The sequence below is a fragment of the Meriones unguiculatus genome, chromosome 19 (assembly GCF_030254825.1).
Source record: "Meriones unguiculatus strain TT.TT164.6M chromosome 19, Bangor_MerUng_6.1, whole genome shotgun sequence".
Lineage (NCBI taxonomy): Eukaryota > Metazoa > Chordata > Mammalia > Rodentia > Muridae > Meriones > Meriones unguiculatus.
Window position 1 is genome coordinate 69,001,520 of NC_083366.1, and position 15,439 is coordinate 69,016,958.

General features: G+C 58.8%; 3 protein-coding genes across 4 annotated transcripts; 1 reads left to right on the forward strand and 2 right to left on the reverse strand.

The window, feature by feature from the left end:
* Nucleotides 1–361: 361 nt before the first annotated feature.
* On the reverse strand, nt 362–2,443 carry Rab24 (RAB24, member RAS oncogene family). Its single transcript, XM_021639129.2, has 8 exons — nt 1,997–2,443; nt 1,849–1,917; nt 1,581–1,659; nt 1,408–1,475; nt 1,225–1,324; nt 984–1,034; nt 821–883; nt 362–711 (listed from the first exon to the last, which is right to left on the reverse strand). Exons 1-8 carry the CDS (start codon nt 2,111–2,113, stop codon nt 647–649), a joined length of 612 nt encoding a protein of 203 aa, XP_021494804.1. The 5' UTR covers nt 2,114–2,443; the 3' UTR covers nt 362–646.
* A 27-nt stretch (nt 2,444–2,470) lies between these two features.
* Nucleotides 2,471–5,601, forward strand: Prelid1 (PRELI domain containing 1). Of its 2 annotated transcripts, XM_021639127.2 has the most exons (5): nt 2,471–2,744; nt 3,286–3,511; nt 4,685–4,798; nt 4,870–4,948; nt 5,160–5,601. In XM_021639127.2, the coding sequence occupies exons 1-5, from the start codon at nt 2,653–2,655 to the stop codon at nt 5,300–5,302; spliced, it is 654 nt and encodes a 217-aa protein (XP_021494802.1). In that variant the 5' UTR covers nt 2,471–2,652; the 3' UTR covers nt 5,303–5,601. The 2 variants fall into 2 exon arrangements, with proteins under 2 accessions (XP_021494802.1, XP_060228435.1); XM_060372452.1 differs by lacking the exon at nt 4,685–4,798.
* Nucleotides 5,602–5,786: 185 nt separating this feature from the next.
* On the reverse strand, nt 5,787–9,427 carry Mxd3 (MAX dimerization protein 3). Its single transcript, XM_021639090.2, has 6 exons — nt 9,263–9,427; nt 8,965–9,070; nt 8,392–8,421; nt 8,161–8,275; nt 6,257–6,440; nt 5,787–6,189 (listed from the first exon to the last, which is right to left on the reverse strand). The coding sequence occupies exons 1-6, from the start codon at nt 9,330–9,332 to the stop codon at nt 6,074–6,076; spliced, it is 621 nt and encodes a 206-aa protein (XP_021494765.1). The 5' UTR covers nt 9,333–9,427; the 3' UTR covers nt 5,787–6,073.
* Between the last annotated feature and the right edge of the window lie 6,012 nt (nt 9,428–15,439).

Consider the following 15,439-nt stretch of genomic DNA (forward strand, 5'->3'; position numbering starts at 1 on the left):
CACAGCTTAGGTACTTTCCTTGATCTTCTCATGAGTTTTGTACAACTTCCTAGCCTTACCTTATCTCCAATCCCCACAAAAGAAAAAAGTAGCCACGGTATTATTCAGTGGTACAGTTCTTCCCTAGTCTGTTAAGAAGCCCTGGGGTTTAATCTACATTCATACAGACAGGAAGACACAGAAAAAAGGGGCAGGGTCATAAAGAACCCATTGTCTCTCCATGGTTTCAATGACAACCTTAGGAAGCAGGTACTTGGTTTCCAAGTGGGGAGAGTTAATATAGGAAGTGAGGCAAGCGATGGCCTCAGGAACAACTAGGTGTTTTGACACCCAGGGCACACAGCAGGGAAGGGGCTGTGAGTCACAGTGCATCCATTTTATTTACAGTTCAGAAGCTACTTAAATATTCTGGACAGAAGTTCTGGCCAGGACAGAAGCCTGGGATTCAAATCAGCCCTTTATCCCTCCTCATGCCCAGTCAGCCCAATACTGCCACTGTCCCATGGGCCAGCACAGGCAGGTACCACCTCTGCCGCAGTAGGCACCTGGAGTAGCTCGGACACTTGGCCACTCCAGCCCGGTCAAGAGTTGGATCCAGCCCCTCTGGGGAGTTCACTTAGTTCTCCCAGGCCAGATGAGCCGTGACTCAGTGATGACAACAGCTGTAGAAGTAAGGGTTTGCCTTCTGGCCCAGATCCACACCTTTGTCCTCTGTCAAGAAGAGAGGTGGTTGCTCAGCACCATTATGTGATCAAGTAGGTCACCAACAGGGCCGGAGACCACAAGCCCAGAGGAAATCTTAAAGGGGGGAAGCACACACCTGTCATCACCTGGAAAGCAGCCACGCTGACGTAATCCTCTGCCACTTTCTGGAAGAGCTCGTCTGTCAAGCAAAGCATCAGTGAGGGCCTGGGGCCAGCAGCCCTGGGTCTCCCACTGCCCAGCCTCTGAACCTTCCCGACAGGCCCCGGGACAACACTCACCCACACTCTGGCCTGTCTTGCTGGATGTTTCGAAAAGCTGGGCTTTGATATCTGAAAGAGAAGTGATTATGTTTCATACCTGGGGATCAGACCTAAGTGCAGCTAACAGTTCTGTCTCCTGGACCCACAGGCTCAAGGCCAGAAAGCACCTAAGGCTGGTGGGTCCTCTGTCCCTGTAATCCACTCAACAAGATGTTGTCCGCCCCCTACCTCCCACCCTCAGAGACTTAAGAACAGCTACTCTCTGCATAGTCCTGGACATCGTGGAAGTCCACACGACGGCGCCGCCTGTCCTCCTCCAGCAGGTCACTCTTGGTGCCACACAGGTAGATTTGACAGCCCTGGAGCGGAAGACAAGGCTGAGATCACCTCCAGGGACCAACGGTCGCCGTCGTCCTTGGTCTTGTACCGTCTGGCCACCTACCTCTTCTAAACTGCGCAGCTCCTTCACCCAGAACTTGGCTCTCTCAAAGCTGCTGCTGTCAGTGAGGTCTTGGTAGGGGTCAGACAGGAGACAGAATCAAGGATCAGGGGCTTCTCTCTGACGCCGAGAGCAGCCCAGCCCCTACTTGAACAGGTCAGAATCCAGCCCCTTACCATAGCAGACGATCGCAGCTTTGGCACCCCGGTAATAGATTCTGCTCATGGCTTCATAGCGCTCGGACCCTGCTGTGTCCTGCGGGGTGAAAGGAGTTAATGAGCTCCTTCACAAGACTACAAACGGGGCCCCCATCTTCCGTATCCCCATGAGAAAGTGAATGTGAGGGGGGAAACGACCTCGATGAGGCTCCAGTTGGCTAGTTTAAGAGGCAAGACATCAAACCTCAGGGATAGGTTTGCTCAAGGCTATTCCCAAGAGACATACCCAAATACCCAGAGTCACCGTCCGGTCTCCAACGCACATCACCTTGGCCACGAAGGCAGCCCCGATGGTCTACAAGCAGGGAAGAGATAAGAGTCGATCGCAGGCCGGCCCCCTTCCTCCCGGGCCTGGTCCGCAGGGGTGCACTCACGTTCTGATAGGGCCCCACCAAGAAGCGGTCGTGCACGTATCGCTCCACCAGGCTCGTCTTGCCCACGTATTCCTTGCCCAGCATAACCACCTTGACGTCCACGCGCTGCCCGCTCATGCTCCCGGGGCCGCCTCACCCACGTCGGGGTCCACGCGGCCCACGCAGAGCCCAAGCCTCAGACCCCCCAAGCCCAAGGGCCTCGCACCTCGCAGGCCCCCGGCGCCTCAGCCCGCGGCGCTCCGTCCCTTGCACAGCCGCGGCGCGGGGACGCGGACAGCGCTGCCCACCGCGCCGCCCGGCCCTGCGCTGCTCACCGGCGCGACCGCCGCTGCGACAGAGGCTCCGCTGCGCCGGGGTTATCCAACACTGAAACCGGGGTCCCTGAGGCTAAGTCCAACCTGCTCCGCCGGGACTGGACCAGAGGAGGCGGGACGCCCGGTCACGTGTCGTGGGCGCCGGAAGTGGCCCAGCCTGCGCGGCCGGCGCCGGAAGCGTCGCGCAGTCCCGGAGCCCCTCATGGCGGCGGTGGGGAGCTGGGCGCGGCGCAGTGGTGACTGAGCTGCGAGCCTGGCGGGCGTGCGCCGAGCCACGTGCCCCCCACCCCCGGGCTCTTCACCCTGATGCTGCACGGGTGCTGAGCCCGCCGGGTCGGGACGATGGTGAAGTATTTCCTGGGCCAGAGCGTGCTCCGAAGTTCCTGGGACCAAGTGTTCACTGCCTTCTGGCAGCGGTACCCGAATCCCTACAGGTACGTGGCGGTGGGTAGAGCGAGTCGCCCTCCTGTCCGTGTGGAGCTCGGAGTCCAGGCTGCCCTTGAGTAGGGAGGCCACGAAGGACTGGGCAGCGACTCCGGCGTGGGGTGTCCCCGGAATTGTGGCCACAGTTAGGACACGGACCTTAGCAGGACCAGGGCAGGCCAGGCACGCCGGGGAGGCCGCCTGGATTGTGCTTTACTCAGGCTCCAGGTTGCTGTTCGCCGTCCCAAGGTGCTGAGGCAGGAAGAGGCGGCAGCCGGGCTGGGAATCCTGGCGGTGGCCTGCTCACCTGCCCGCGGCGCTCTCTAGCGGTACGATCCTGAGATCCTGCTCCACGGGAAAGCCGCAGAATCCGGGTCAGGGAGGAGGGAGGTGGAATTTGCCCGGGGATGGGTTCAGTGTACTCGAGTGCTGATCCCAGGTACAGCTCTGTAAGAGTGCAGGAAGCCGTGACCCGAAGGTCCTCAGTGGGAACCTGCAGACATTTTGTCAGGAGCAGACTTCTGAGGATCATCTCTATTTTAACACCCGCAGCAAACATGTCTTAACCGAAGACATTGTGCACCGGGAGGTGACCCCTGACCAGAAGCTTCTGTCCAGGAGACTCCTGACCAAGACCAACAGGATGCCACGGTGGGCAGAGCGGCTGTTTCCTGCCAACGTCGCTCACTCGGTGTACATCCTGGAGGACTCTGTTGTGGACCCACAGAACCAGACCATGACCACCTTCACCTGGAACATCAACCACGCCCGGCTCATGGTGAGACCGCCTTCGGGCCCTCCAAATAGTTGCCCTTCCGGTCTCAGGCAAGAGAGTAGTGGGGACCTCTGTGGCCTGAGGCAGGCCTAGAGTGCTCAGCGCCTGCAGAGTTCTGGCCTCGGATTGTCTCCTTTTCTCTTGGTCACCCTCTCTGGGACTTCCTTCGCACTCGGTGGGGAAAGCACCTTTCTTCAAAGCTTATTTACAAGCATGCGACATCTCCATTTCAGATGGTCTTTCAGGAATGATGCTGGGGGAGATGGGGGCAGGGACTTTCAGAGCTTCCTGGAATGAACGTCACCTTCTGAATGAGATTTGGGGAAACACACTATATGTACCTTGGGTCCTTTGGAAGGCTTGGAAACCATGTTTGGGAATACCCTGCAAGTTTCTAGAAGACTTTTTCTCAGCTTCTGTAACCTTGAGAGATGGAAATTTTGCATTTCAAAAAGAAAAGTAGGGCTGGAGAGATGGCTCAGCAATTAAGAGCACCGGCTGCTCTTCCAGAGGACCCAGGTTCAATTCCCAGCACCCACGTGGCAGCTCACAGCTGTCTGTGACTCCTGTTCCAGGGAAACTGACCCCCCTCACACAGACTAACATGCAGTCAGAACACCAATGCACATAAAAAACAAATTCAAAAGTAAGGTTCAGAAGGTGTGTCCCTGGCCGTCACAGGTGAGTGGGCCCTTTCCCTGCCCAGCACAGAACCTGAGGGTTCTGCTTGGTAGATAACCAACACAGTGCTGTGTTTGTGACCGCTGTCTCCGTGTTCTTTGCCACACGCTCTCATAACAAAAGCTGTGATTAGCATCAGGCTGGGGGGGGGGGGTATCAGGAGGCAAACTAGAAACGCTGCGTGTGTCGAGGTCCAGAGGCCCCAGGTGAAGCCCAGGACCAGGTTGGAATGCCAGCTCATCCCAAGAGACTGTGTGCTTTCAAGGGTCAGCAGAGAGGTTGTAGGATCAGGACAGCTTCTCTGGGCCTGGGGTTACATAACAGGAAGACCTTTGCCTTCACTGCCTCCCCCTTGTGGGGGGGGGGGGGGCATGGACTGGCCCAGTGCTGAGTGCAGGGCTGTGGCACCATCAGCGTGGGCAGCAGAGTAGAGGAGGGTCTGGGTGTGGAGGAGGGGGCAGAGCGAAAGCCACTCTCGGCCTGGCTTCCGCGCAGGTGGTGGAGGAGCGGTGCGTTTACCGCGTGAACGCCGACAACAGTGGCTGGACCGAAATCCGCCGGGAAGCCTGGGTCTCCTCTAGCCTGTTTGGCGTCTCCAGAGCCGTCCAGGTAAGAGGCTTTGGGGCTGGGCTGGGCTCTGGGTCATTGAGCAGCTTCCCATCCTTTCCCTCTCCTGCCAGGAATTTGGTCTTGCCCGGTTCAAAAGCAATGTGACCAAGACAATGAAGGGCTTTGAGTACATCTTGGCCAAGCTACAAGGTGAGAGCCGTGGACGCAGCGTGGGGAATCAGGGGACCCTCACTCCCAGTGGCTGGCCATCCTGATCTGAGCCTGAGACTCCTGTGTGTGCCTGGGAGGGTGGAAACAGGACAACTGCATCCCTCAGAAGCCTGCCCGCCGAGGTTCAGCAGGGGCTGGTGGGCCTTCTAGGCACCGTCTGAGACCACCTTCTTCCTGTCGTTTGTCACAGGTGAGGCCCCTTCCAAAACGCTTGTTGAGACAGCCAAAGAGGCCAAAGAGAAGGCAAAGGAGACAGCACTGGCAGCTACTGAGAAGGCCAAGGACCTGGCCAGCAAGGCCGCCACCAAGCAGCAGCAGCAGCAGCTCGCATAGCCCGCTTCCGCTCCCTTCCTCCGAAACCGAGTATTAAAGATGGGCCTGCAGCCCTCTGTGCTGTCTGGGTGGTGGGGCAGGAGCCTGGCCACAGCAGCGTCTGCAGGGCTCCCAGCCCCGCCCGGCGGCGGAGAGCTGCGGTGACCTGCCCGAGGTCCCAAGCAGGCAGTGTGGTGATGGGTAACACACTGCGCTCCACGGGGGCGGGCTCCTTGTTTTATTCTCTGCTGTGTCCCAGGTACCCGGAACAATATTCAGCACATAACAGGCACTCAATAAACATGATTTGATTGGCCCCAGTCCTCGAGTCAGCTTTGCTTGGGATCTGGACCTCAGGCGAGTCGCCCCACTCAGCCTCTACCCCTATCAGGTGTGCGCTCCCTGCCTAGCACGTGACTCTTTGGCAACTACTAATCTCATTTCCTCTTTCCCAGTTGTTGCTAGGACTTCCCCCATCTCCTCAAGCAAGACCCTAGACAAGCGCTTACAAAAGAGGGTTTTTAATGAAAATACTGTGCAGTGTACGTGGGGCAGAGGCCTGGGGCTTTGCCCAGGAACAAGCGATCTACAGGCTTCCTGTCCTTTGGGGACAGCAAAGTAGAGCCAAGCGCTGCATCGGCTGCCCTGGGGGTGGGGGCGGCCCAGCCAGCCAGGCGGCAGCGGCCTGCTCTCCACAAGGCTCTGTGAGTGAGTCTCTTCCAGCAGGCCGCACAGACCTCAGGACTTGTGTGGGCCACTGCCGGCAGACTTAGTCCAGAGAGGGCAGTGGCGTCAGAGCCAGCAGCCTGCACTGTGTGAATAGCTGTGTTCCCGGCCCGCGCCGAAGCTCTGCAGCAGCTCTGATTCCGTCCCGAACACCAGGCTCTCCACGTCCACCTCCACATCCTCTGCAGGGGGAAGCCAGTCAGGAGCCCAGCGCCCACCAGCCCAGCCCGCCCCCTCCAGGGCACTCACCTTGGTCTGAGTCCGAGCGCTCAGAGGACAGGCCGGAAGAGTCCAGGCTGTCAGCTCGCAGCCTGTCCCTCCCTCCAGCTCCTGGCAGCCCCTGGAGCTGCTCCAGCTGCTGCTGCAGGCTCTGCTGTTTGCTTCGAAGCTTCTCCTTGAGCTGCTGGGCCTGCTGCTCCTGCTCCTCCAGCTTCTGCAGAGCCCGGAGGGGCAGAGACTGGGTCAGCTGCCAGGACCTGGCCTTTCTGTGGCCACTCCGGGCACCCCAGTCACGAATGCCTCTAGGGCCTGGCCACAAGATATGTCAGCAAGAGCTTGGGGGCGGCCTCCTGCCAGGCAAAACTGACCGAAGGGTGTGGCCACACCTAGGTTCCTGCCCATGGCTGCCCGTGGTCACAGGCCCAGCAGCGTCCCGTCTCCGTTTCTTTAGCTCTCAGAAAGCCAGATTTTCCACACCAGGTGTGCTTTGAAGTGCTGCTGACTAAGTTGGTCTACAGACCAAGAGGCCACTAGCTCACCGCATCGGCACACTCAACAAGCAAGACGCAGTAGCGGGGGTGCAGCTCCCCACATGTGCGTGGAAGCGCCTCTTCAACCACAACCAACAAGAATTTCGGGGGCTGGAGAGATGGCTCAGAGGTTAAGAACACTCACTGCTCTTCCAAACATCCTGAGTTCAATTCCCAGCAACCACATGGTGGCTCATAACCATCTATAGTAAGATCTGGTGTGCAGGCAGAATGTTGTACAAATAATAAATAAATCTTCAAAAAATTTTTCATGTCTGTTTTTTTAAACAAGGGGAGAAAAAGCCACAACAAGGAATGGAAGACAAGGAATGGAAGGATGCAAGCCCATCAAGGTAGAGGGACCCCGGAAGCTTGCAGTGTCCATCTTTGCTTATGATAGGCAGAGAGAGAAGCCTAAAAAAAAAAAACTGTCAGGGGACTCTGAAGCCTAAGAAGAAGCAAGGCCTGTATTAGGGAGAGAAAGGCTTGGGTGTCACAGGAAGCAGGAAGTGAGGCTGTGTCCTGTCAGGGATCCCAGCTAGAGATGGGCACTCTGAGCGAAGGCAGCGTGGTAGAAGGGAAGCCCAGGAAAGGGCTGATGCCCAGGCCTTGCCCATGTGCTAGCCATGCCCTTGAGGTAGCACATTTCCTCTACCTGAAAAATGAGGTCAGATGAGCTCTGCAGGAGAGACCAAAGGCTACATGACAACCAGGACAATGAAAGTGACAGCAGGCACCTATGTGACCGTGCAAACATGTTCCACAGCCATTTTATCTGCTGAATGCCAACGACACAGGCTGTGCCGTGGCGCCCTCGAATAGAGCCCAATAGAAACGGGGCTCAATAGATGTTTGTTGAAGAGCCGGACAGGCACTATCAACCTTGAATCTGCCTTTCGTCTGCTCTGCCTTCAGTCTGACGGGACATCTGTTTCCTTCCATCAAATGGGCCTGGGAGGCAGGAAAAATCCTCGTTTCCAAGGCAGCTAACACGCCCACATAGCTGGCACAGCCTGGGCCTTGGCACCTGCATGTCCACTCCTGTCCACCAGGGGTCGTGCAATTCCACCCAAGCAGCAGCAAGGCCAAGCTGAGTCAGCTAGGAGTTCAAGTCCGTCCCTCGCCTCCAGCTGTCTCCTACCTAGAAAGCTCTGAAGGATGGGAGTGGAGGGCAGGTACTAGTCCACAGGCCACCAGACCACATGGCTTATAACAGTATTCTCAACAGCCAAACAGGACAGCCATAACAAAAGGAGCATTGAAAAGGCCTCAGAACAGCCCTGCTGTCTGCTCTTCCTCCCACGTGATGGACGAAGAGCCCAGAGGACTGATTCTCAGGTCAGGCCGGAGGAGAGCGGTCCCCACGCTCCGGGCAGGCGCGCCCGCCGGGACCCGGCGTCTTACCTGAATGTGCATCCTGGCCCGGCGCAGCAGGCTCAGGGTGGTGAACCTGGTGCAGTCCACGCCCAGGGGCATCTGCTGCCGCAGCTGCTCCAGGCACCGCTTCAGCTGGGCCCGCCTGCAGAGGAAGGGGGCCGGAGGGCAGTACCAGCTCCCCCGCGCCAGCCAGCGGGGCAGCAAGGGTGGAAGAGCTGGTCCCGGGGACCTGGGGCGGTGGGCCCGCCGGGGACTCACCTGCGCTTCTCCAGCTCGTTGTGCACAGACCTGCCAAGGCCAAGGGGGTGAAGTGAGGGGCAGTGGGGACCGCCAGGTCCTCAGCTCCAGGTTACTGTTAGCTCAAGACCCTACAGACGGCTGTGCCAAGGAAGCCTCCCGGGAGGACCAGGGCCAGTGTAGGACACCTGCCCAGGCGTGGGGTCTCCCCTGGCGGCCAGGCGAGACATCTGGACAGATGTGACACTCGGTCAGAAAACAAGCCTGCCAGGGAAGTCAGCAGCAGGGGAAACACTTAAAAGGAAGAGCGTAAGCAGAAGGCAGAAAGGCAGAATTCTGTGAGGCGAGTTCAGGAGTGGGAGGAGGACTCTGTCTTGTCCTGACACAGTGGATACACACGCACTGTGCATCTATGTGTGGGTGTGTCTATGCGTGTGTATGTGTTGTATACTCATACATATTTCATGTGTGTGCGTATATATGTATACACACTCATATAACACACGCATATACTAAGCAAGGAAGAGAGACGAGAGCTAAGATGGGCCAGCTGAGGACCAGCATCCCTCCCCACGCTGCCCCATCCCCGCTCACCGCCCACTGTTTAGCGCGTCAGGAGCAGGCAGGGGTCGCCTCCTCCTCCTGCAGACGACCCTGGGGCTGAGGTGCGGACACAGGGACGCGTAGCCGTGCTCCGCCTCTGCCGGAGAGAGAAGCCAGCCCGTCAGCCGGAGCTCCTGGCACGGCCCGGTCAAGAAAGGCTTTTGGCGCCAGGACGCTTTCCCCATCCACTCCTCGCCCTGCCGCCCGCGAACCCCTGTGGACGTGTGGGAGGCGGCGCGCGGCTGCCCGCGACCTTACTCCGTCCCGGCCGCGCGGGGGCCGCCCTCACCTCTCTCGCGCCGCTCCAGGAACTCCGCCGCCTGCAGCAGGACCTGGATGTTGCTGGCCACGGGCTCCATGTCCGCGGCAGACGGCGGCGGGCGGGCTGGGGAGGCTGGCCCGGCAGCGCGGCTCCACTTTTGTTTCCCCGTAACTGACACGGTGCCAGCAGCCCAGGCCCCGCCCCGCCCCTGGGAACCGCGGCCGCCCCGCCCCGCCCCGCCCCGCCCCCCGGAGCCCGCTCCGCGCGCCGGGCCCAGCGCTCGCCCGGGCCGGGCCGCCCGAACGGCGGCGCCCGCGCGGCTGCGCCCCGCAGAGGCGCGCCACACCCTCGGGGCGGGCCGCGCGCCCCGGCACCCGGTTGGCTGGCGCGCGGCCCGCCCCTCCCGCCGCGGGGTCCCGGCTCGGGCGGGAAAAGCCGCAGGTTTCAAATTTGAAAACCCGGGCGGGGAGGGCGGGGGCGAGGCGAGAGGGGCGCGGTGCGCACGCGCCTGCCGCGGGGCGCCGTGGCTCCGCCGTGCGTCCTCGCGGGCCGAGTGGAAACCCTCCCCGGCTCTCGCGCCACTTGCAGGGAGGCTGAGGTCGTCGTGGGAACTGGCCGGTACCGGCTCCCCAGGCCGCGGCACGAAGCCCGCCGCCCGACCGCTGGTTCCCAAGTGAGGGGACCCGGCCCTCTAAGTGTGACAGCCTGGCGCCCGGGGCCCGGTGGCAGCCGCGAAGGGTCAGAGCCCAGGCCTGCGGGGTGCCCAGCGGGCAGCGAGGGCCGTGGCACCCGGACGGCCAGCCCCGGGAGGCCCCTGGAGAGCGGGGCCCCCGGGCGCGGCCGCACCTGTGCGGCGGGAGGGGTGGGGCGCCCCAGACTGCTCCGGGGCGGAGAAGGGGCCTGGTAGACACGGGCCCTGCCCATCCCCATCCGGCCTCTCCGGAGAAATCGCCAGCGGCTCGGCTGAGAGGTGCCGCTGCCCTGCGATGCTCTGTGGAGCGGGACAAGCCGTCGTGGCTCCGGAGATGGACACCGCAGGACTGCCGCCACCCGGGACAGGCGGAGGTCCCTACGGCGCCCTCAGCACAGCAGTCAAGCCGGAGCCCGAGGGTGGGCTCCCCCGGAAGGAGCGAAGAGGGTGTTGACGTGTGCCCTCAAGTCCAACTACCTAGCTTCACACTTGCTGTGTAGCCAGAGATGAGCACCTCCTGGTACTCCTTTGGCCTCCCAAAGGCTGGGGTTTCCATCCTGTCACCGCACGCACTCTGCAGTCACAAACCTCATCGTCTGGCACGCCCGCGGCGTGGCCTCGGAGCGGGATGGACGCCGAAGGCTCTCCAAGGAAGTTCCCGCAGAGGGGAGATGGGGTGACGTCATCCTCGGAGCTGCGGGGACACCCAGGCCATGGTGGTGCAGGTCAGCCTGGCCTCAGGCGTCCCAAGAATATGGGTGGGGCCGCCGGCCAGAGCAGGCAGGGTAACACTTCCCAGATCAGGTGGGGAGATGAGGCCCCCTGTGAGAAAATGCTTCAGCAAGTGCACTCCAGGCCCAGCAGAAGGCCCAGGGCTGTGACTGGCAGGGCCTCTGTCCCCAGGTCCCGGGTCCAGTGCTGCCTGGGACCCCTGGCCCTGCCAGCCGTGGTAACTGGAGTGGGCCGCCTTCGCGTATAGCAATCTGTCAGATGCGCCTGTCCTTCATGGACTTGTGCCTTGATGGCCGAGAAAGGCAGCCTTCCACGTCACCCTACAGATGGTTCAGAGGCTGGTCCCTGCTGTCGCTGCCCCCAGAGCCCTGCGCAGCCCTGTGTACAGGCGTGGGGCCCTGGCTCGGCAGGACACCCCCTTTCAGGTGGCCTTGCCCTGCTGCAGTGGAGCTGATATTAAATATGCGCCGGGTCTGACCCTCAGGCCTGAAGCTGGAGCCGGGCACTGCCCCCTCTGCCTCATCAGGGCACAGAACCTGCCCCTGGGGGTTGGGGATTTAGCTCAGTGGTAGAGCGCTTGCCTAGCAAGCGCAAGGCCCTGGGTTCAGTGCTCAGCTCTGGAAAAAAAGCAAGGTAACTAACAGAGCCTGCCCCTGCCCACTCCAGCTACCAGCTGTGCTCAAACGCCACCTCCCCCAGGGAGTCTCCAGGCCTCCATCCTTCCCCTCCCCTCTCAAAACAGCCGCGCTCTGCTGTCTTGGGCCTAGCTCTCCTACCAGGCTGTGACCCAGTAGCAGAGGAAAACAGTACCAAGAAAGGCAAGGTTCCGTGCTGGCTGGCAGCACCCAGCTCGGGCCACCCGGGTTCTCAGTACTGTGGCTTTTAGATGTTTGGTGCCTGCACAGGTCAGAGGAGGTGGTGAGCCACCGTGTGGGAGGGGGGAGCGGAACCTAGGTTCTTTGCAAAAACAGTAAGTGCTGTTAGTTGCTGAGCCCTGCTCCAGCCCCAGACCACAGTTTTGTTTTTTCCCATCTCCACCTGACTGCCAGCCCCTAACCACTGATCAAGTGTTCCAAAAAGAAAAACATGATCAGCTCCTCCCTCTTAGTAACAGTTGTTGCTGCCTTTGGAACAGGGGCCAGTGTGGAGTCGTCGATCGTTGGACCATGACTGAATATGATTGGTGCCTTCATCAAAACAGGAAATCTGCAGACAGGCGCTAGGAAGGCCGCCAGGTGACCCAGAGGGCACAGTCTGCAGCCGCATGCCTGCAGGCCAAGCAACCAGCAGCAACGAGAAAGTTCTCCAGAAAAGCGGGCCTGCCTCTGAGCCCCCGCTCTGCTGTTTTGGCCACCAAGCCTGAGGTGCTTCGTGACTGTATTTCTAAACCCATGCAACTTCTAGCACATTTGTTTCACCTGATTTTCTAATTAGGCTGTGAGCCCCACAGTGAAAACAATTTTTGCCCCTGTTTTAAAGTGTGTGTGAGCCAGGCGGTGGTGGCGCAGGCCTTTAATTTCAGCAACTGGGAGGCAGAGGCAGGTGGATCTCATGAGTTGGAGGCCAGTCTGGCCTACAGAGTGAGTTCCAGGACAGCCAGGGCTACATAGAAAAACCCTGACTGGGGGGAGGACGGAGTGTATGTGTGAGCCAGGTGGTGATGTCACAAACCTTTAATCACAGCACTTGGGAGGCAGAAACAGGTGGAGCTCTGCGAGTTCAAGGCCAGCCTGCTCTACAAAGTGAGTTCCAGGACAGGTAGATACGCGCGCGCGCATGCGTGTGTGTGTGTGTGTGTGTGTGTGTGTGTGTGTGTGTGTGTATACACGTATATACATACACGTATACAGCCGTGTGGGTGTCATTGCCACATGGGGAGATCAAAAGACAACTTTTGGGGTGACATCCTTCCTCCCACATGGGATCTGTGGGAAAGAGGGGCAGGGACAGAAAAAGAAAGTAAAAATGGGCTTTTGAGGTATTGGCTTCTTGTTCCAGGGAGACATAAGAAGGCGTGGGGGCGTGTATCTACAAAGGACCAACAGCAAAAAGGGGAGGACATGGGACCCTACTAACCCCTCATCCATTTAGTGGACTTCTGGCCTTAGCTTCCTTGCATTCCAAAGGGGTAGTTGCTCTCATGGCTTCAGTTTGTGTGCGCTGGGGAAGGAGCTCAGCGACCCCCTAGGTGACCAGTTCTTGTCTGGAACTTGACCCAAGTTCAGATCTCTGGCTAAAAATCATGCAGAAGGACTTAGAGGTGGCCATGCTTGCCCAGCACACTGAAGGCCCCTTTGAGCCCCCAGACAGCCCCCGTCTCCACTGCGGGTGAGAAGAGGGATCGGGCTCCGGCAGGCCTGGGTATTTGAAGTCTTAAGCCTTCTCCAGAACTAGGACAGGCTGAGGGCACCAGTCGTCACCAGGCTGGAAACAAGCAAACCGGGCCCCACAGGCCCAACCATCTTCCTGAAGAGGAAGAGTGGCAGAGGGTCAGTGGGGAGGGCCGCTCTCTCAGCAGCTTCCTCACCCTGCAGCCAGCTCTTGGGCTCTGGATCCGTGTACAGCCAAGGTGGGTGCCTGGGGTGGGCTGTGTGGGAAAGGGGGACCTGCCCGGCTTTTTTTTTTTTTTTTTTTTTTTTAATAGCTGTTCTAGAATGTACAGGAAACCTGAAGTGGTTGGGAGTTTTCTGGTGTAGAGGGGAAAATGACTCGCAGCTTGCTTGGAGTCTGAGGCAACTCAGCTGGTCTCCACCTGGACAGTCGGCATGAGTGCGGCCCACAGGTGTTCAGTTTGGATGCTTGTTCCGCAGCTGGTGCGCCTGTGGAGGAAGCGGGAGGTGTGGCCTTGGAGGAGGTGTGTCTGTGGGGGCGAGCTTTGAGCTTTCAAAATCCCAGCCCTCCTCAGCTTGCTCTGCCTCATGCTTGAGGATCGAGACCTGGGTTGTCAGCCGCTGCTCAGCGCCAGCCGGGCCTGCCTGCCGCTGTGATGATGGACTCTGGCCCTTTGGAATGGTAAGCCCCAAATGGGTTTGTCTGTTTCTTGTGAGTCGGGGTCGGTCTCGCCGTGCTGCCCTGGCTGGCCTGGAATTCACTCGGTAGAGATCCCCCTGCCTCTGCCTCCCCTGCCGACTGAAGGTGCGTGCTACCACGCCCGGCAGTACAGTTTGCTCTCTCGGTTGCCTTGGTCGTGATGTCACTGGACAGGCAGTTTCCAGTGAGCTGGGCAGATGTAGGGAAGGTCTGTCTGTGTGGGAAGGTTTCCTTGGGTGTGGCACCCCTGACAGGCTTTGGCTGCCGGTCTAGAACCTGCATGACAGCTGGAGGTTTGTCCTGGCTCAAGAGTATCTGTGGGTATTCTGCCTCAAGGCGCTGTCACTGTGTGTGACCTTGGGGAAGTGGCAGACGGGGTCTCCCTCAGCTGGCTTGTCTGGAGGACACACACAGGCACGTTAGCGCCCCTCCCCCCACAACCCTGTTCTATGTGCAAATGTCTCTGCTGGCCTTGCAAAGGGCACTGGAGGTCTCCAAACTGATGAGAAAGAGGAGGGGAAAAACAAGAGCATTTGCTGTGGAAGGCGACAGTCAACCCTTGAGAAAATGGATATCCTCTATCTTTGTGTCAATTTCAAATATTTAACTGGATTTTTTTGTTTGTTTGCTTTGTTTTTTTTGAGACAAGGTTTCTTGGCTGCCCTGGAACTGGCTTTATAGACCAAGCTGGCCTCGAAGCACAGAGATGCAGGTGCTGGGACTAAGGTGTGCGCCCCCACTGGTCGGCTTGGTTTGTTGTTGTTGTTTATTGTGTACAGAGTTCTGCCTGCATGTGTACCTACATGCCAGAAGAGGGCACCAGATCACGTTATATAGATGGCTTTGAGCCACCATGTGGGTGCTGGGAATTGAACTCGGGACCTTTGGAAGAGCAGACGGTGCTCTTTACCTCTGAGCCGTCTCTCCAGCCCGGCTTGCTTGTTTGTGACCCTGGCTGGCTGATGGGAACTGCCACACCCTGCTTACCGGCTTCTGAGGAAACTTCAGTTTCCCAGTTCCTGGTGTCTCTAGCGCAGCACTTCTCAACCTCCTGACGCTGCCGCCGCCCTTTAGTACAGTTCGTGTTGTGGTGACCCTGACCAGAGACTTTTGTTGCTACTTTGTAACTATGATCTTGCTACTATTCTTTAGTTTATTTCTTAATAATTACAGTTTACTCACTTTGTGTCCCTCTTGCTACTACCATGAATCATGAAGATTTGTGTTTTCACAGGTGTCTTAGGTGACCCTGTGAAAGTCATTTCACTCCCACAATGGGGTCACAACCCTACAGGCTCTAGCATGAGCTGGCTAGGGCTAGGAAAATCATGTCAGTTGCAGTAGCCCAGGGCCAGATGTGGCGAGGCTTCACTAGGAACAGCTACGGGCAAAAGAGGACCAGGCTGTTTGGCTGGGAGGCTGGTGTTGGGGCCCCCCTGGAGGCTGGCGTTGGGGACCTGCAGTCTTCCTGCATGCTGGTGCTATTGGTGCCTTTTTCCCTTCCTCACTCCTTGCCCCCACTTTCGTCTCTGCCTCATCCTGCCCTGGGCATCTCCACTTTTGCTTCAGTCTCTAGTTTCTGTGACAGGTGAACAGGCTGAAGAGCAGGTGTTCCGCACTCTATGGATTATAGGTGCACATGGTAAATTGCCCGCCCTGCTCACCTAGCATCCTTGCTTACAGATTACGAATTTGAGGGGGAAGGCTCAGAGGGGAGGAATGCTTACCATTTCCTCCAAAGCTTTTTTTTA

Excerpts from the sequence above, each read along its gene's own strand:
- Prelid1 (XM_021639127.2), top strand. The coding sequence starts at position 2,653 with ATGGTGAAGTATTTCCTGGGCCAGAGCGTGCTCCGAAGTTCCTGGGAC. Across the intron at positions 2,745-3,285 it reads CGGTACCCGAATCCCTACAG|CAAACATGTCTTAACCGAAG; the intron begins GTACGTGGCGGT and ends TAACACCCGCAG. Across the intron at positions 3,512-4,684 it reads TCAACCACGCCCGGCTCATG|GTGGTGGAGGAGCGGTGCGT; the intron begins GTGAGACCGCCT and ends GCTTCCGCGCAG.
- Mxd3 (XM_021639090.2), bottom strand. The coding sequence starts at position 9,332 with ATGGAGCCCGTGGCCAGCAACATCCAGGTCCTGCTGCAGGCGGCGGAG. Across the intron at positions 9,071-9,262 it reads CCTGGAGCGGCGCGAGAGAG|AGGCGGAGCACGGCTACGCG; the intron begins GTGAGGGCGGCC and ends TCTCTCCGGCAG. Across the intron at positions 8,276-8,391 it reads AACGAGCTGGAGAAGCGCAG|GCGGGCCCAGCTGAAGCGGT; the intron begins GTGAGTCCCCGG and ends CTTCCTCTGCAG.
- Rab24 (XM_021639129.2), bottom strand. The coding sequence starts at position 2,113 with ATGAGCGGGCAGCGCGTGGACGTCAAGGTGGTTATGCTGGGCAAGGAA. Across the intron at positions 1,660-1,848 it reads CGGTGACTCTGGGTATTTGG|GACACAGCAGGGTCCGAGCG; the intron begins GTATGTCTCTTG and ends TTCACCCCGCAG. Across the intron at positions 1,035-1,224 it reads TGTCCAGGACTATGCAGAGA|ATATCAAAGCCCAGCTTTTC; the intron begins GTAGCTGTTCTT and ends CTTCTCTTTCAG.